This window comes from Taudactylus pleione, unplaced genomic scaffold, assembly GCF_031769625.1.
Source record: "Taudactylus pleione unplaced genomic scaffold, aTauple2 ptg000296l, whole genome shotgun sequence".
Lineage (NCBI taxonomy): Eukaryota > Metazoa > Chordata > Amphibia > Anura > Myobatrachidae > Taudactylus > Taudactylus pleione.
The window spans coordinates 10,965,419-10,986,290 of NW_028284698.1; the positions used below are offsets into that span (position 1 = coordinate 10,965,419).

General features: G+C 42.8%; 1 protein-coding gene across 2 annotated transcripts in view; it reads left to right on the forward strand.

Annotated features, from left to right (window-relative positions):
- DCX (doublecortin) overlaps nt 1-20,872 on the forward strand; it is a 142,919-nt gene that overhangs the window by 110,714 nt on the left and 11,333 nt on the right. The window contains exons 3-5 of one of the 2 annotated variants that reach the window (XM_088482918.1): nt 3,139-3,241; nt 7,881-8,001; nt 14,765-14,775. In XM_088482918.1, the coding sequence (XP_088339044.1) occupies nt 3,139-3,241; nt 7,881-8,001; nt 14,765-14,775 (235 nt within the window). The remainder of the gene's footprint in view (nt 1-3,138; nt 3,242-7,880; nt 8,002-14,764; nt 14,776-20,872) is intronic. The other variant, XM_088482919.1, reaches the window with a different exon arrangement.

A 20,872-nucleotide genomic window follows, 5' to 3' on the forward strand; every position in this document is an offset into this window, starting at 1 on the left:
TAGGTTATATTTACTAAAGGTCGATTTCAATTGATTTTACATTTTATTTATTTTTATTTATTGTAAGTTTTATTTCATCTTTAAAGACATCCATTTCACATCACATTAACACAGTAATTTTCTCTATATTTTAACATATACCATATATATATATATATAGATAGATAGATAGATAAATAAATGTGTATATATTTATAGACAAATATACAAGAATACATTAAAACAGAAACATTTCAATCGATTTTGATCAATTTAAAATCGATCAACATCAATGCTGTATTTCTGGGGCTAAGGGCTCTATTTATTAACATTATTTTTACTAAAATAAAGTGAAAAAGGGTGTTTTCACACCCTTTTCACATTATTTTAGTATCACCTGTAGTTACTATAGGGCAATTGGAGTAGAATTAGTAAAATTCTACTCCAACCCCTAATTATCACTTATTTTTAGTAAAGCAGATCGCATTTCCCATAATTGTAATGGGAAATGTGATCCGACCATAGTTACTAAAAATAAATTGTAAAAAAATACCGGGGGAAGCCCTGTGATAATAACGCCACATGGAGGTGGCGTTATACAGGGTCTCCCCCGGTTACCGGGCTCCCACTCTGCTCTAACAGGGAGAGCAGAGCCGGGAGCCCGTACCAGTAATCAGCTGTGTGGTCTAAGCAGACCGCAAGCTGATTACTGTAAAAAAAAGAAAAAAAAATGAAACATTTTTTTTTTACTTACCTGAATCCAGGGACCGGTGATCGGGCCTCCGGTGATGTCTCCACTCCGGTCAGCTAGTCTCCCACAGTGCACTGGGGCTCGGTCATCAGGTGATCGGGCCCCAGTGCAGTATGGGAGATCACCTGATCGGGAAGCCCGGAGAAGATCACCGGAGGCCAGGAGGATGCAGGTAAGTGTAATGAAGGGAGGGGGGGTCGCGGGGGGTCCGCGATCGCGGGGGGCGGGGCTTAGCACCGGGGGCGTGGCTTTGCGTCGGTGGGGGGGGGCAGCAGCGACGGTGGGTCGGCGCATGCGCGGGCTCTTAGTTGCGGTATTTTTTCCGAAAATACCGCGACTAGAGTGCGGATGGGATCCGCAGGGACAGAGCTTTATCGCAAGCTCTGTCCCTGCAAGGGATTTATAGTAAATCCCTGTGATATTGCCTGAATTCGCAATGCGAATTCACTCGGTAATATCACACTACAATCCGCATTCAATATGCGGATTGTAGTAAATAGAGCCCTAAATCACACATTTACTAACAGATATTTTTTTTATTTTTTATTTTATATAAAGTTCTAGTCAATATTTAGCCCTAGAAAAAACTTGCTTTATGAAGACTGTGGACAGGTTGTGTTTGAAATAACGAGCACATATTGCCAATGTGTAGAAGAAAGAGAAACAAACGCAAAAAGGACTAAGGGCCTTATTCAGATCCGGTCATAAGCGCTGAGCGTTTGCAACCGGGTCCATGTATGCTCATTGGGCATGCGCACAACGGAACCGGCTCCGATCAGAGCAGGAAGCTCCCTGGGGCTCGCTCTTGCCGAGACCCAACCTTAGGGTCTCGTCGCAAGCCCCGATGGTCGCGATGGTCCTGACCATCGAGACCATCAACCTGGTCGCTCACTAGAGCTGTGGGTGGTACCCCACAGCTTAGCTAGCGACCAGGAGGCCGCACTTCACACCACAAGCTGCCACCCTCATTTAGAGCGACTGCTTGTATCTACCAATCGACTCTGAATGAGGGCCTAAATCCTTTTACATAATGACATACATTGATACGTATAGTAATTAAGACAATCAGGTATATTTACTAAAGGTCTTTTTAACATGATTTTGATTGATTTAAAAATAATGGAATCGATCAACAACAATTTTTGGTGTTATTTAGAAATAAATAGACCAAATCTATTTTTAGTCATTATGAAAGCCATATATGTAGGTGTGTATTAACAAGATGGTTATACTACATCCCCACCCAATGCACAATGCACCCAGTAGCATTTGAAACTATATCTAATGGCCATATAAATGTACATTTATACTCTCTGGTGATCAGCGATAAGCTACTTTACAACAATGGACAGGAAGAACTGATCACTCTTACAGAATTGATACAGTAGTTGCTCGTACTCAACTCCATGTTGAAGTTTTTGCACAAATGGATGCACATGGCCTCGTGATGCAAGATAGTGATGTCTGCAGCTGGAGAACGAACGTTTGCACCAGTTAATGGATCAATGGTGCTTCTTGCCAGGTTGCTGAACAAGATTATTTAAATATGATAAATGGGTGAAGAAGGTAATTTACAGGAGTGTTCCCTGATTTGAAGACACACAGTCATTTTGTGGATGCAAAGAGCATTCCGATGCATGCAGACCTTGTTGTGGTGATAATCGCAATGAATAGAGATGAATACTAGTGTCTGCTGGTGGAACCTGAATTTATAGGCTCAGAGGAGCACCAAGAGGTAGACCATTGAACATCAGTGTATGATTGTCCAAAGTGAATTTGGCACTTACAGTATTGCAAGTGAGTTCAATCCACGCAATCAACTTCTTTTTACGCCCATAACACGGTGTACGCTATTGTTGTCTTCTTTTGTCACGGTGTACGCTATTGTTGTCTTCTGTTGTCTTCAAGTGTGACCATCTAGTTTGGAAAAGTCTTTCTCTGAAGCAAGGTTGTACAGTATGCTTCATTGTTCTCCTGGCAGCAACAACAAGGACTATCATATTTAGTCACTCAGTCACTGGTGCCAGTTATCCCCAATTCCAGCTGACACAGGGGAAGATGTATCAAATGAGAGAGATAAAGTACCACCTAACCAGTTCCTAACAGTCATTTTACAAACACAGCCTGTAACATGACAGTTAGAAAGCTGACTGGTTGGTACCTTATCTCTCTCCACTTTATCTCTCTCCAAGCTTTAAAATATCTCCCCCACAGTCTTTTAGGCCAATCATACAGAGTCTGCTTTATACTGCACGCAAGGAGGGTTGCAGGTGTCAGATTTGATGACAGAACCAAGACCTTTTCATGTGTTTTTATAACAGTGGTAAAGGTTTGCAGAGTTTCTGCCAGGTAAAGTAATGTTGTTGCATAAAGTATTGGCTGGTAATCTGCATCTTTTCTTCTTCTAGGTGACTTGTCTTCATGATTTCTTTGGTGAGGATGATGTATTTATTGCATGTGGACCTGAGAAATTCCGATATGCTCAAGATGACTTTTCCCTGGATGAAAATGGTAAGCTCCATTGGTATATATAATAATAGTTGATGTGTACATTTAATACTGTAGGTAACATTGGAAAACATAAAATCTGTACAATGGTGTTGTGCCTGTATTTCAGAACTAATCTGTATTTCACTGTTAAACAATACTCAGTTTCAGAATTCAAAATGTTAGTAACGGGGTAAGAATGAGGTGGAGCACTCTCAGCTCTGACCATCTAACATGATATTATTACTTTGCTTTTATGAAAGATTATATCATGCATAGAAAGCTACTTTAAATAAGATGACCATTAGAAAAGAAAAGATCCAATGAATCATGACATATTATCTACCTTGGTGGGCTCTGTTTCACAGTGAAATATAACAAATGTTGTATCATACTACAGCAGAACACTGGTACTGCAACCAACATTTTAGCAAAACATACAAGACAATAGCAGAGCTTTATAAGTAAATGTACATATATTTTGTCTTCAGAGGCGTCATTAAGGGTTACCAACAGGACACCAGTTTACATAAATATCAGAGACTTTTCAGAGCAAGCTTATATAATCCAGTTTGGCCCATGTGAACAGGGACCATACACCAGACTCCATCTGCTACAAGAAGAACCTTCTTAATTTAGTGGGGACATATTGGATCGTGAGTGTCAAATTTTTTTAAATGTTGAGAAGTGTGTGATACATATGATGCAGTTGGTGGAAAGTGTGCGATAAAGTTGATGGGAAGTGTGTGATACAGTAGGTGGGAAGTGTGTGATACAGTAGGTGGGAAGTGTGTGATACAGTAGGTGGGAAGTGTGTGATACAGTAGGGGGGGTAGTGTGTGATACAGTAGGAGGGAGGTGTGTGATACAGTAGGTGGGAAGTGTGTGATACAGTAGGGGGGAAGTGTGTGATACAGTAGGGGGCAGGTGTGTGATACAGTAGGTGGGAAGTGTGTGATACAGTAGGTGGGAAGTGTGTGATACAGTAGGGGGGGTAGTGTGTGATACAGTAGGGGGGAAGTGTGTGATACAGTAGGGGGGTAGCGTGTGATACAGTAGGGGGGTAGTGTGTGATACAGTAGGAGGGAAGTGTGTGATATAGTAGGGGGGAAGTGTGTGATATAGTAGGGGGGAGGTGTGTGATACAATAGGGGGGAAGTGTGTGATACAGTAGGTGGGAAGTGTGTGATATAGTAGGAGGGAAGTGTGTAATACAGTAGGAGGGAAGTGTGTAATACAGTAGGGGGGAAGTGTGTGATACAGTAGGAGGGAAGTGTGTGATACAGTAGGGGGGAAGTGTGTGATACAGTAGGGGGGTAGCGTGTGATACAGTAGGGGGGTAGTGTGTGATACAGTAGGAGGGAAGTGTGTGATACAGTAGGAGGGAAGTGTGTGATACAGTAGGAGGGAAGTGTGTGATATAGTAGGGGGGAAGTGTGTGATACAATAGGGGGGAAGTGTGTGATACAGTAGGTGGGAAGTGTGTGATACAGTAGGAGGGAAGTGTGTAATACAGTAGGGGGGAAGTGTGTGATACAGTAGGTGGGAAGTGTGTGATACAGTAGGTGGGAAGTGTGTGATACAGTAGGGTGGGAAGTGTGTGATACAGTAGGGTGGGTAGTGTGTGATACAGTAGGAGGCAGGTGTGTGATACAATAGGGCGGAAGTGTGTGATACAGTAGGTGGGAAGTGTGTGATACAGTAGGTGGGAAGTGTGTGATACAGTAGGTGGGAAGTGTGTGATACAGTAGGTGGGAAGTGTGTGATACAGTAGGTGGGAAGTGTGTGATACAGTAGGGGAGAAGTGTGTGATACAGTAGGTGGGAAGTGTGTGATACAGTAGGTGGGAAGTGTGTGATACAGTAGGTGGGAAGTGTGTGATACAGCAGGGGTGTAGTGTGTGATACAGTAGGTGGGAAGTGTTTGATGCAGTAGGAGGGAGGTGTGTAATACAGTAGGGGAGGTAGTGTGTGATACAGTAGGTGGGAAGTGTTTGATGCAGTAGGAGGGAGGTGTGTGATACAGTAGGTGGGAAGTGTTTGATGCAGTAGGAGGGAGGTGTGTGATACAGTAGGTGGGAAGGTCTGGCAGTGGAAAGTTACACATTTATTATGTGAGTGATTTCAACACTATAAATATCCTACCTTGCTAAACTAATATCAAATTATAATACAGTATATGCACTTTTCTAAATACTCCATTTTATAACACACTTTCACTACAATACACTGCTACCAATAGGCAACCCTAGGCAGCCGTCTAAGGGTGCCGGCCACTGGAGGGCGCCACTGAGCCCGCAAAAAATAATAATTTCATTATTCATGGGTGAGTGGCGTATAATGAAATTGTGGCAAAGTTGTGTGGCATGTTATTAATTGGCGGCAGTATTATGAGTTACATTATGATTTTGGCGCTCTGCTGTGTGTAATATTCTATATAGTATATTATGAATTTGGGACACTGCTGTGTGGCATATTATTTAACTGGGGAGACTGATGCGTGGCATATTATGAATTGGAGGGAGCAGGGGCGGTTGGTGAAATGTTGCCTAGGGCGCCCGGAAACCTTGCACCAGCACTACTGCTATATACCATAGTAAACACTTTCTAATTGTCTAATAAATAATATAATTATTCTGCAGAAAATTGCTTCATAATTCCTCAACAATGTCTAGCCACAACCTCTTGCCCAAGATCTGTGTTCATAGGCCTTTTAGTCATCCTATCAACTGATTTATTTCAATCAGTTTAACTTTCTACTTATACCTTGAAATTAGGCAAATAAACGTCAATATCTTGGGCAACTGGATTCATTGGTTAGGAATTCATTTGATTTAGATATATAATAATGTATTTAGAGACTTCAATTACAATACAAATATTATGATAAAGTCTATTGGAAGAATGAAAATATATAGTGCTCTTCTAACATTGTCAGTTAATTAAAGGCCCCCATACACCTACCGACTAATTGTCCGACCCAGCGATCGGATCAGAAATGCCAACTGGCGGCCATGGATCCAACGGAGGATTGGTGAAATTATACATGTTACATTTCACCGATTTGCAAATCACAATCATGATTAACAAATCAGTGAAATCCAACATGTTGGTTTTCACTGATCCTCCAACCCAGCATCTCTGTATCGCAGGATCACGACAATCCGTTGCTAGTGTATGGGGACCTTAAGTCCAAGCACTTATTTAGGTGGTATCAGCACCTGTCCAATCAAGTGCTGTCTGCTCTTGATTATCTAGTTGATTATCTAGCTGACTGTGCTATACACTTTCAATGACTGTAGAAGTCTTTTGGATCAATGAAATAGCTATGTACAAATAACGATGGAGTCCTGAATAGTTGGGGTAAAAAAATGGGTTTGGGAGGTACTATAAGCAATAATTAAACCAACTTAGTGGAAAATATTAGGATAAAATAATGTATTAAGAGCAATCTAGTGTAACTAGGGAAGGGTGTGGGGGATTATTGCACAATACTGTACTTTCATTTAAAAGCAATTTTTTTGTTTCACGGAAATTGGTAACACATATTTAATTAATTTTACTGTAGGTTCCATGAGATCATACTTTAAATATGACACCAGCTTTGTTTGCAGTATATTGTAGTGTTTGTTGACCATATTGTACAAATGGTTTAAGATGGGTACACACTATACGATGAAACATACAATATATCGTTTGGACGCAGACCGGAACGCTATCTCATACACATTGTATAGTGTATACACCCACTCAGTCATTCATGTCGTTCGTTCATCGCATTGTCCCATTTGCTGTCCTGCTCGGCAGATGGGATGATGCAATGAATGATACGTCGCTGTTTCAGGCAGTATGTAATGACACATCGGCGTACACTTGATTGTGCAGTGTGTATGGTGTGCGTAATGTACTCTTATTGTTACATCGCATCATATAGTGTTTACCCAGCTTTACATTTTCATCAGCTCTGAACATTTTAAGCAATAATATTTTTTCTTTTATATAAGTTTTTACAAATTGTGTCCCAAAGACAGCTGGACAGAGAGTTTTTTGGGCAAACAGGACCTATTTAGTCAGCATTTATTTTGTAGTAAATGTAATTTGTTTGACATTTTTCTCTCCTGCAAGCTTATCTTATAGAAACTGTGTTACTTTTCTGCGTGTGGTTCTGCAAATGTGCAGCAAAGCATATAACAGCTTTTAGGAGCATGCTGATATGTGGCTGATTTCTCTGTTGTTGTATTATCTCTTTCCTGGGGTTCCGTGTGAAAACATGGCATTGTGTGAATATAAATTCTGCCTGACCTAGCACCAAACCCCACGGCTGTAAATCTAGGAGCAAATAGACTTTGCTGTCTGACGCATTTAGTGCCAGAGAGGAGATACAAAAGAAATGTAATTTTATGTTCCCTAATAAAAAAATCAGGCACTCTTGTGCCAAAACTGTTTATTTTTGGTTGGCCAAATCTGTATGCACTTTCCACCCAGTTTATTTCTCCTTTCATTTCTTCATTGAGATCGCAGGATTTTTGTATGATGTACAGTACTGCTCAAGAACATGTTTTCAACCAGTGTTATTAAGCATTTCTAAATTTTTACTGCTATTGTATCCTACTGCTGTACTAAAATGTGTGATAGTTGTGTTGCTTTTTGTTTTGCACCTGTAGAATGTCGCGTCATGAAAGGAAATCCAGCACAGCCAGTAAAAACAGTGCCCGGTCCTCTTAAAAGTTCAGCCAAGAGCCCAGCACCAACACGTCGCAGCAAGTCTCCTGCTGATTCAGGTAGGTAGCAATACTGATGAAGGTTTATTGTTAAATACATTATGGTATAGATAGGATCATACTGTACTTACATAAGTAGATTTTGAACACCCTTACAGACAGGGGCGTAACTGGATATTTGAAGGCCCCATAGCAAAGGTTTATAAGGGCCCCTATGTACCACCCAATGGTGACAAATGTATATAACACATGCAACTTTGACAAGAAAATGGGCCCCCCTCAGCTCTGGGACCCATGGCACCTACAGGGGCGTAGAGAGGATGGCCAGGCCCGGATGAAGGGGCGTGGCCTCATCGTGAGCGGTGTGGCCACACCACCTTAAGATTTTTTTTTAAAACTGTTTTTTGCAGCGCTGCGTAGGGGCTCTGCGCACTGGAGAAGGGGGCGCTGTGAGCCACTCAGCCCGGCGCAAAGCCAGGGAGGCGCGTTCAGTATGATTGGTACCCCACACAGGCATAGGAGACTTCTGCGGCTGCCACCCCTAGGCACATGCCTTCTTTGCTTAATGCTAAGGGAGCCCATACAGCTGCAATCTCACAAAAAATATTATTTTCCTCGATTTAAGGATTCCCCAATCCACCAATCTGCACCCATACATTACAGATATTTTACAGTGATTTCCAGATCATTTTTTAAAAAATCACAGAACTAGCAATCTTGAAAGGCTCCTTATTTTACTAGTAGCTATCGGCAAATTGGCTGATCGCCTCCATATACTATCAATCTTTAGCCATGATTGATCGCTGAAAATTCAACATGTTGGACAACCTGATTTAGCGATTCTGATCACTTTTTGATCACAAATGGCAAACTGCGAACCCTCATAGCCTCACTCACACATGCTTCCCGCATAGCCTCACACACGCATGCTGCCTCCATAGCCTCACACACACATGCTGCCCCCATAGCCTCACACACACATGCTGCCTCCATAGCCTCACACACACATGCTGCCCCATAGCCTCACACACACATGCTGCCCCATAACCTCACACACACATGCTGCCCCCATAGCCTCACACACACATGCTGCTCCCATAGCCTCACACACACATGCTGCTCCCATAGCCTCACACACACACATGCTGCCCCCATAGCCTCACACACACATGCTGCCCCCATAGCCTCACACACACGCACGCCTCCCCCATAGCCTCACACACACGCATGCTGCCCCATAACCTCACACACACATGCTGCCCCCATAGCCTCACACACACATGCTGCCCCCATAGCCTCACACACACACACACACTGCCCCCATAGCCTCACACACACATGCTGCCCCCATAGCCTCACACACACATGCTGCCCCTATAGCCTCACACACGCATGCTGCCCCCATAGCCTCACACACGCATGCTGCCCCCATAGCCTCACACACGCATGCTGCCCCATAGCCTCACACACGCATGCTGCCCCATAGCCTCACACACGCATGCTGCCCCCATAGCCTCACACACGCATGCTGCCCCCATAGCCTCACACACGCATGCTGCCCCCATAGCCTCACACACGCATGCTGCCCCCATAGCCTCACACACGCATGCTGCCCCCATAGCCTCACACACGCATGCTGCCCCCATAGCCTCACACACGCATGCTGCCCCCATAGCCTCACACACGCATGCTGCCCCCATAGCCTCACACACGCATGCTGCCCCCATAGCCTCACACACGCATGCTGCCCCCATAGCCTCACACACGCATGCTGCCCCCATAGCCATACACACGCATGCTGCCCCCATAGCCTCACACACATGCTGCTCCCATAGCCTCTCACACACATGCTGCCCCCATAGCCTCACACACACACACACACTGCCCCCATAGCCTCACACTCACACGCTGCCCCCATAGCCTCACGCAAACATGCTGCCCCCACAGCCTCACACAAACATGCTGTCCCCATAGCCTCACACACATCCTCCATAGACTCACACACACACATATGCCCTTCACAAATCAAATTCAATTTACAAGAAAATAAGGTGCAGTGCTTACCAGAAAAGTACTTAAACACATAGCGGTACCCCCCCCCCCCACCACAAAACAGAGCTTACTAGCAAAGTTCTACAATCCATAGTAATAACACTCACCCATAGAGTGCACATGCAGACACACACACCACCTATGGAACAGGACTTACAGTACCAGCAAATCTCTAAAGCACTATTTGCCTCCACCCCCTTTCCTTCCCTCATATAAGCACTAGAGCACACAGTAAGAAATAAACCTTTACACATTCAAGAGCACTGTGTCCTATCAGCAGGTACTGGCTGCTCTGTCAGTTCTCTATATTATAGTTACCTCCGACTTCTCTGTGAGTCTGCCAGGCCAGGTTTTGTTGTCACTGTCCTTCTCTCTGTAGGATGGGTCGGCTGCTCTGCCTTATCTGTGGCCAGCAGTGGGGCATATATTGCAGAAGCTGGAACAATGGAGGAGGTGCCCTGTGCTCAAGTTCCTCCTGCAGCTCCCCCAGCTCCAAGTCCTCGCAGTTTTCTGAGGCCGCACACACATCCTGCCCGGAATGCAAATGAGGAGGTGGGGAGCAGGATGGACTGGGAGCGTCACAGAGGGCCCCAGGCGGACTTTGAAAATGAATTCTGTAGAATTCTGGGCTGCGACTGAATTGGGTAGAATTCTGGGCTGCGACTGAGCCACTAGTTGATCCCAGAATTCTGGGCTGCGACTGAGCCACTAGTTGATCCCAGTGGCCCAGGCCTAATGTTTATATGGCAGTGCAGGGGGCCCCTCCAGGCTTCAACGCCCCCTCCAGGCTTCAACGCCCCTGTCAGCCTACGCCTTCAGCCGCCGCTAATTACACAGGTTTGGAAATTAATTCCTTGATCGCTGGAGATTTCAGATGCCCTCAGAAAAAGAGTTGTCGATGCTCATTAGGCTATAAAAAGTTACAAAATGTTTTTTCCCTGTCAGACACATATTGTAGAAATAGAGACAATTCAGCAGCAATGTTACTGTCCCCAGAGTAAGAGCAACTCCAAACGCAATTCATATAATATTTCAGAGAATGACAAAGAGCCCCGGGCAACGTCAAAGGATAAGCCTGCTTCTCTTACACTGGCTAATGTCAGTGTTCAATTGTCCACCATCAGGCAATCATTGAACAAGAATAATGTACATGGGAGAATAGCAAGGAGTAAGCCACTACTCTACAAGCAGAACATTGTTGTGTGTTTAAAGTTTGCTAAAGACCAGTGGATGAGCCTGAGGACTACTGGAAGAATGTTCTGTGGACAGATGAGTCTAAAATAGAAATGTTATGTTTGGAGAAAAGCAAACACTGCTATCCAACATAAGAACCTTATCTCGACAGTGAAACCTGGAAACATGCTGGTAAAGTAGCTGTATCATGGGTAGGGATATTTAGGACCTGCATGACTAGGCAACAGTGATGCAAATTATACAGGATAATCTTAGGGTATCAGTTCATGAACTGAAGCTCAAGAGACAATATGTCTGGAAGCAAGATAATGACCCTATTCACACAAGTTACCTTACACAATAATGGTGGAAGCAGAAAAAATGCTGTTTTTGGAATGGCCACATCAAAGTCCAGAGCCAAATACAATAGGAATGTCGTAGGAGCTTCAAGAAATCTCACCAACATCCATGAGTTGAAGCCGATGTGAAGGCCTGATCAAGATATACTGTAACCTTTGCTTGTAGTCATTGCTGCTCAAGGGGGTCACACTGGAGGTTCACACTTTTTCCAACAAGAAAATGTAACATTGGTTTATTTATCATTTTTTTAATTACTTAAATGAAAGTCTGATTCACATTTATGCAAATATTCTGAATAATTAGAAAACTTGCCGTTCCCTTCACATGAAATCTTATGGAAATACATACTGATAGCGCTGTGGTTTTGGGGCAGATGTTTCTCCACCGCAGCACAGCTCTACCATGCTAGGTCCAGTATTCCTTATATTTAAAGTGGAAATGTTCTGTGTAATTTCCTTTCTCAAAGATGTTACTGTTTATAAATTATGCTCAAGTAAGCTCCACTCCTTTCCTTTCTGTATTGTAGGGAACTATATAGAGAATATGACAACCACAGATTCTGTTGGCATAAATAAGGTTCACTCAAACCAGTAGCAATAATGCATAAAAATCAATCTTATATTTATTGAAAAAGAGCAACCAAAGCTTAGCAATCAATTGAAAAATAATAAAAACATGTATAAATGATGAAATTAATAAATTACATATAAAAGAAAAAGATAATAATGATAATAAATCTGTAAATAAAAAATCCCAGACTAGTAAATACACATTGTATAGAACCCTTTAAACTCCTCCATGAACAGATGTAAGTGTTCCGAATGGTGTTACTGAGTTTGTCATCCGTTAATGAAATTGCATTACATTGAGTGTGGTATGAATGTTACCTTCCATGCAGGCTGATCAGACCCAGATCTTATGCTTAACCACAGTTCGGATGGTGATTGCCGTGACCAAGGATGGCTGACCTCCCGGTCTCAACCCAGCTGACGGTGGAAATGCAGAGAGGAGTGGGTGGCCGCTCTAATGTTCCGGGTCCGGCACAGAGAGATGGAAAGCAGTGAATTCCGTATGCTCAGGACGGATGGGTAGTCTGACCAGCGTGCAGGGGCTCAACCCGACTAGCGGGGAGACTTTGGGAAAAGGAATAGCGCCGCTCTCGAACTCTGTGTCAGGTGGAAATTGGACACAGGGCTCCAGATTGCAGTTGGATATGGAGAAAAAGGCGCTATATTCTGGCAAAGATTCAAGCCCAGGGATCTCCAGGTGCAGTGCACCAATGTGCAGAGGGAACTAGCGATGTAAATCCAGGAATCAAAAGGCCGGGTTAGTGTAACAATGACAGGCACCAACGCGTTTCAGCGTCCTATCTGACGCCTTTTTGAAGGTGAATAAAACAGTGCAAATCTGAGCAGTTTAAGTACCTACTCCAATTAGTCGTCATTGACGCTGGTCAGACTACCCATCCGTCCTGAGCATACGGAATTCACTGCTTTCCATCTCTCTGTGCCGGACCCGGAACATTAGAGCGGCCACCCACTCCTCTCTGCATTTCCACCGTCAGCTGGATTGAGACCGGGAGGTCAGCCATCCTTGGTCCCGGCAATCACCATCCGAACTGTGGTTAAGCATAAGATCTGGGTCTGATCAGCCTGCATGGAAGGTAACATTCATACCACACTCAATGTAATGCAATTTCACTAACGGATGACAAACTCAGTAACACCATTCGGAACACTTACATCTGTTCATGGAGGAGTTTAAAGGGTTCTATACAATGTTTATTTACTAGTCCGGGATTTTTTATTTACAGATTTATTATCATTATTATCTTTTTCTTTTATATGTAATTTATTCATTTCATCATTTATACATGTTTTTATTATTTTTCAATTGATTGCTAAGCTTTGGTTGCTTTGTTATAAATATATGATTGATTTTTATACATTATTGCTACTGGTTTGAGTGAACCTTATTTATGCCAACAGAATCTGTGGTTGTCATATTCTCTATATACTTCCCTATTTAGTGGGATTGACTACCCCACACAACCACATTGAATCTGTTGATATACATTAACTCTATAGCGCCTGGGCTATATCTTGTGTTTCTTTTGTATTGTAGGGAACGCAGTACTGACTAGCATTTTTGGAAATGCCCTTAATGCTTTGAACTTGTCTTCATGAGAGATGTATTTATTAACAGTTATTTATATAGGGTCTTATTCAGAGATAGGTACACAAACCCGATGGTACATCTCTAATGATGTGGCGACTGCGCATGTGCAAAATGGGTCCTGTGTCGTCACACGCAGTGCCACCTAAGATGCAGCATGATTGGCATTTGGAGGCAGGGAAAGGACATTCCAGAAAACGAGTGTCAGCCCTGTTTTCTTGGAGTGCTTCCAATGTAGATTTACTGGCCTCCCAAGCGGCCAGGAGGTGGCCATTTTGAGTAAGCTTAGATTTCACAAACATTGCGACCACTGTTGGTCCGATCCTGTGTCTTCGGACTCAGGCATCAGATCAGAGATGCCGGCATGAGGCAACATTTTGTTCAGAGGCCTCCTGCAGGCATTAGCATATTTTTGAACAGTTACTGCATTCAAAGACACAGCTGCTGTGCAGACGCATACAACAGGCCCATGGTGCGCACACATTCTGCAGCGCTATACAGATAATATTTGGCCTTTCACATCAGCCCCTGCCCCAGTGGAGCTTACAATCTATATTCCATACCACATGTACATACACTATTCTTTGTCAGAATCCAATTAACTTGCCAGTATGTTTTTGGATTGTGGGGGGAAACCGTAGTAGTCTGAGGAAATCCACGCAAACATGGGGAGAACGTTCAAGCTTGGTGGGAATTAAACCCAAGACCTCAGTGCTTTGAGGCAGTAATGCTAACCATTACACCAACCCTGCTGCCCTGAGATGAAGTGTGATTGCATATAATATTACATACGTATTATTCTATTCTGACATGCTGTTTCAGTGTCCCATTTGGAACAGTAACCCAGCCGTATGGTGCGTACAAACGGTACGACTTTCATATCGTTATCGATCACCTTAGTTGTGGTATTGTTTGATAATTATTTACCTGTGGCAGTAAATAAATGTGTTAGGGAATTGTTTTTCTGGGTGTTCATAAAGTAGTAAGAAGTAAAATTCTGCGTATTCTTATGTGTAATGATAAAGTTGTCCTAACCTCACCCCTGCTGTATGTAACCTTACTCCCAGACACCAGGACTGTGATTTAATCTACACACACATTACTATAGCTTTAAATTTATTTATCTATATGTATTTAAGTGAAGTTGTTCTGTGATTAATTTTTAATCAAGTACAGTAAGAACATTACAATGCCTTTGCAAGCAATTCAGGATGCCTAGTATTGTAATAGTTACAAATTAATCTCAGAAACAAGACAATCTAATCAGCAAGGGATGTTTTCCGGGCTTTAATTTCATGCTTCCTTAATGGAGGGGTTGGAGTAGGGAGACAAAAGCATTTCCATAAGGCTGCTGCAATTATAGCAGTCAGATACAGTGCGCCAGTCAGGTCCTGAGTTAACATTCTCTCCCAGGGGCTTCTGAAGATGGCTGCTCTGGGGACACAGCAGATGCCTTTGTGCGGGGGAAAGAGGCTTCATGTTGCATACCTAATACAATTATTATTATATTTACAACACCTGATGTAAACATATACAGATAATAGAAATGTAAGAGCTGTTCCGAGTGGCAGCTGGTGCAATGGGTCCCTTTATTAATATGAAGAGTAATAAAAACGTCTATATATTTCAGAGTCACCACCTTAGCCTCCATTCATTTTACAAGCAGAGCCTCATCTGCAAATATAACCTTGAGGGAAGTTAGTTTTCCTTCTCATTGTTCTTGTTCATGTAGTGCTTCTATAGACCTATTACAACATGCATGATTAACAAAATTAATGGGAGAGGCTACTGTAGGTGGACCCACATCAATCATACCCTTAATAAATGTATATATAATACATAATAAGTATATGAGGTATTGGAACACACATTGGGCCTGAAGGTTTTTTGTGTAAATTAGTCAAATATTGCCCACATCTCACTTACAGAGGACCATCCACCAGGTCTTCTCACGAAATGTATTATCATTTTTTTTTTTGCTGTACTACATATGGGCCTATTTGTGAAGATACATTGATTTTATAATAGCATGGCAATGGAAAATAAGTTATCACCACAATTTACTAACATAATGTTGTCGAGCGGCTGAGTGATTCTCAGTTCCCTGGCAATACTGGCTGGTAGTGGTCATGCTGAACTAACAACCTTTCAGGTCAGTCTGGATACATATGTACATGTTTGAACTGGCTTTGCTTTTTCACACATGTGGGGTGAGCTGGATGTCCAGACTTAAGTATCCAGTCCACTTAGCAGAAAAAAGGAAAACAATAAATGTAAATATAAAAATTTACCAAAATATTCTAAAATATTGATCAATATGTATTTTATTTAAGACTTAAATTGTGGCAATACCTGTACTGCTGTGATACTACTTAAATAGGTTTTACAATGCCTTGCATCAGGGCCACATCATCTGGTAGCCTAATGGGTCCTGCTAGGACTTACCGTCATTGCCTGCCTGCCTGAGACTATCTCTCAGGTCTGCTGGGAATGATCTGCTTGGCTTTGATGGAGGACCCTGCCCTAAAATTAGCCACTAATAAGTTACAATTTTTTTCTCCCAGAACTGTCCCAGCTTTCTCCCCATCTCTCTACACCTTTCCTCCTACTTTCCCTACTTTTAGAGGCACTTACTATATGCTGAGACTACCATCATTACTTTTATACACCCGAGCTTACTATTTGCAATGCGGAACCCAGACAGCTAATTAGTAGTTATATTATATATAACCTGACAACCAGAAGACTACCAGGTTGAAGAACGTATGAAAGCTCTCAAACCCACTTTCCCATCTGCTTACCTTTCCTATGGAATAATTAGTACATTATTGTCTAGGCATGCACATAAATGATCTTATAGAGGTGGGTTTGGACACACAGTAGTGTAGCCAGGAAGGAACAAATGCTCCCCCTAACATAGTAATAATCCAAGTGGCCCCTCTGCAGCGTCGGCTTAGTCACTGGCCCAGTTATGGTATTGATATCACATTTCATATACCCTAGCTAAAGTGTGATGGGACATGGATGCAACTGGCAGAAATCAGTGGTTTAGAGGACAAAATTCTGGGTACATAATAATAAGAAATAATATTTTATAAACCAGCTCACATGTATCCCAAAGTGCTTTCATTTCAGCTACATAATTAACTGTATTATCTCTCCAGCCGTATTAAAAACGAACCAAAAAAAATAGTTTCCTATTTTTACCCTTTGCTACCTCTCATGTCAAAACCTAACTATGTCACTAACCATACAGACCCAGGTGTCTGGGAATAAAGGGGCTTTTTGTAGAGGGCCCAAATACCTGGCGACCCATTGTACATTATACCACAGCTGTTTTGCACAGAGTAAATTTGATGTGTTTTTTAGGCACCAAAATGACATTATTCATAGATATGATGTCTTCTGGATATGCTTTATTGGTCCTTAAGACACTAAGGGGACTATGGGCCTGATTCAGAGCCGCTCGTAAGCGGCCGCTCGTTCACTCCGAGCGATGTTCGCACATCTGTGCATGCGTATGGGTCGTAATGCGCATGCGCCAACCAGTCATTGCGGTCAGAAATCGAGCGCTCGCTAAATAGCGAGTGCCTGCTAATTTGAGTGACAGGATGAGGCGTTTGTGGGTGGTAACAGGGGAAGGTGCTTGAAAACGGGGAGTGGTGATCCGAACGCAGGCGTGCCAAACGGTCAAAACGGGCGTTTTAAGGGTGTGCATAATTAACAAAGCAGTGTCATCGACCACGTCACTTGGTTGTTTCTGAACTGAACTGTTCGCATGATTGCGGTAGGAAAATCCTACCACAAGCATTGCGAGCAGTTCAGACGCCTTTCGATGTACTCGATTAATCAAATAAATAGCGGAGATGACGTATGATGCGAGCGGCCAGGGGGCGTCTTTACAAAATAGCGAGCGCATGTATCGTTCGCTCGCTCAGACATAGAGGCGTCAACAGACCGCAAAGAGCGAGGGCTCAATTTAAATAGCCGGCCCCTTTTTCTGAACGAGCGAGCGCAAATAGCGTCCGGCTCTGAATCAGGCCCTATGTACTAAGCTTTTCTGAGAGATAACGTGGCTGAAAATACATAAAGTACAAACCAATCAGTTCCTGTCACTTTACAGGTTGTGTTTGAAAAATCACAGTTGGGAGCTGAATGGTTGGAACTTTATCTCCGTCCACTTTATCTCTCTCCAAGGCTTAGTACATAGACCCCAAAGTCTCAATCCAACATTCTACTCTCTCACTCCCTTTTTTTTTACAGTATCCAATCCCATTATTTGTACTGTATTAATCTTCATAATATTTCACTCTGTGATCAGTCAAGACCCAATTTTTTTTTCTAGTATGAGCAATGTAAGCGCATTCAGGATTCCCATGACTTGTTTTGGAATTGACACCCTAACTTTTAATGGCAGATGGGGCAAATTAAGTTTTTTTTTCAAAATAAGATCCATACTGTATGTAAAGATTTTAAAATAACTAAATACATACATAATGTGCATGGAATCAGTGGCGGATCTACATTTTCAGGACCCTGAAGCTTGAACTGTTATGGGGGCCCCTTTGCAACCAGCAACAATAGGGCAACATCCAACATCCTTGCAAGGACCATGAGGCCCAAATGGCAGAGATGTAGAAACCCTCCAGAAAGTGAGAGACTGTAGATAGATAGATGTAGTGTAGAAACTCCCCAGAGAGTGAGAGACTGTAGATAGATAGATATAGAACCCCAAGAGAATGAGACGATAGATAGATAGATAGATGTAGTGTAGAAACCCCCCAGAGAGTGGGAGACTGTAGATAGATAGATAGATGTACTAGTAACCCCCCAGAGAGTGAGAGACGGTAGATAGATAGATGTAGAAACCCCCAGATAGTGAGAGACTGTAGATAGATAGATAGATAGATAGATGTAGAAACCCCCCAGAGAGTGAGAGACTGTAGATAGATAGATAGATAGATAGATAGATAGATAGATAGATAGATAGATAGATAGATAGATAGATAGATGTAGAAACTCCCCAGAGAGAGAGATTGAGAGAGAGAATGTAGATAGATCGCATACAAAACCAAAACTTATTCACTTCCTCTGTAGGATCCCAGCTATTGATCCCCCTGAGTGGGATCTCTGGAATCCCCCTGAGTCAGGTCTCTTCCCACGCTGCGTGCTCCCGCCTCTGAGCTGCGTGCCATCCCTCAGTAAGCTCAGCTTGTTGTCAGCACTGCGGGGCTGACTTCTGGCAGATGGGACAGCACAAATGGAGATGGGAGCATCTAGTGGCACCTGGCAGTACTACACTCAGCAGTGACACTGACAGCAGCTCTCTATTCTGCGCCCGGCCGGCTCATAAGAGCCATCCTCTGGTCAGAGCTGTAGATAAAGTGTCTGCCGGCCAGTACTGATCAGGGAGGGTTTCTGGGTACTCAGAAACCCCCCTATGTGCACTACTGTAGAGCATATTCTAAGGTCAATATTAAGTACTTCAACCCATTGGCTTATGATTCTATCACTAAAATAACCTTCTTTTAATAACACACACTTAAAAAACTCCATTGATTTTGTTGAAAAATTAATTCATAAAAAAATTTGCTTCAGGGCTCCTCCGGGTTTTGGGGCCCTGAAGCTTAAGCTTCATTAGTTTCACAGTAGATCTGCCTCTGCATGGAATATAAAAAAAAATATATACTTATTTGGATTCATATGTAAGGTTGCTTTTCCTATATTGAACTTGATTGGCTGTAGATAACTAAAGGAAGAGCAACTACTGTAGTTTCCAAGACATAGACAATATGTTTTCTAAGTAACTTTAGTTTGCTGTGCGATGATTTCCAGTCACTGTGTGATCATCTGTTATAGAGCTGGATTCAGAGCTGTACACTATACCGATGTTTTCACAGTTGAGTGATAATTGGCAATCTGTGCATGTGTCAGAGTCGCACAGTGCATGCTTTAAGGTACATTACCGGAGTCGCTCGCAGCGTGATTGACAGGGAGCATTTGGGGGACGTATCTGGGAGTGGTGGCAAAGACCGCAGGCATGCATTTCAGAGGCGTGTCACATCCTGAGACTGTAACCCCGTACGCAAGAAATACGATTCTAGCGTCTCAGTTCCCATGACCATACTGCGGGACCATAGGTTTACTCGGGATTGCAACAACCAAATGATCTGCGACTGCTGCTGCGTCTTTTGTATGCAGATGCTGCAACATTTTACGCAGATGCTTGGATTCGCAAAGCTGCCGGTGTGCGTCTCGATACATCTCCCGGCGGCTGTGCTAGTTGCATATATTCGCATCGCAGATGGGTACACATTTGCAGCGGCGGCGGCATTACCATACAGCTCTGAATCAGGTCCACAATCCCAAATTATGTCTCACATAGTGGAACAATGGCAGCGGGCAAGTTTTCAACTATATTTGTTTGGTATATGTTTATATGTTACAGCTTCTTATAAAAATGTCAGAGTGGAAAGAATTTATTTTAGATTTATTTCAGTCTTATTTTCACATTAGTGATCTTTTCCCTTTTGCTTAAATGTCAGCAGCTGTCCACATAATCATGTAGGCATGCTGCATTTAACAGAAAGGTAGAAATAGCATATTCCCTCTGTCCTCTATATATCTTTCACCCTGTCTTATTCTGTACATGTCAAGGGTATGGTGATGTTGCTAAGGTCTGGCCTCCAGCAGGCCCGAGCGCAGACCGTTCATTCTGTAAATACCAAGGTATGTAGTATATTTAGGCATAAGATGTGACTTACTGTGATAGCTAAGCATTGGCCAATTTATAAAGTGCAGAACATCAACATCTGAAATATTTATTGTGACAAATGCCAGGGGGAGGGAAGTCTCATACTCACAGGGGGTTCTCGAAGTAGCAAATAAGTTGAACCTAGTGTATACTCAGAACTTATGTCTTACAAGGAACATCCATTAGGAATAACATATTTGAAAAAAGAGGACACACTGTGATGTGCAGGGCACTGCGCATCTAGTCTTTAGATCACACTCTTTTTAATATGCAAAGCCTACAAAGTCATGTTATACCCTCAAGGCAATGGCAGATTGATACGAAGGATATAGCTTAATACATGTGTATGACAGAGCAGAGAGTAGCAGAACAAACAGTATAACCTGTAATATTTCTAGATAAGGAGATACTCCCCTTAAAT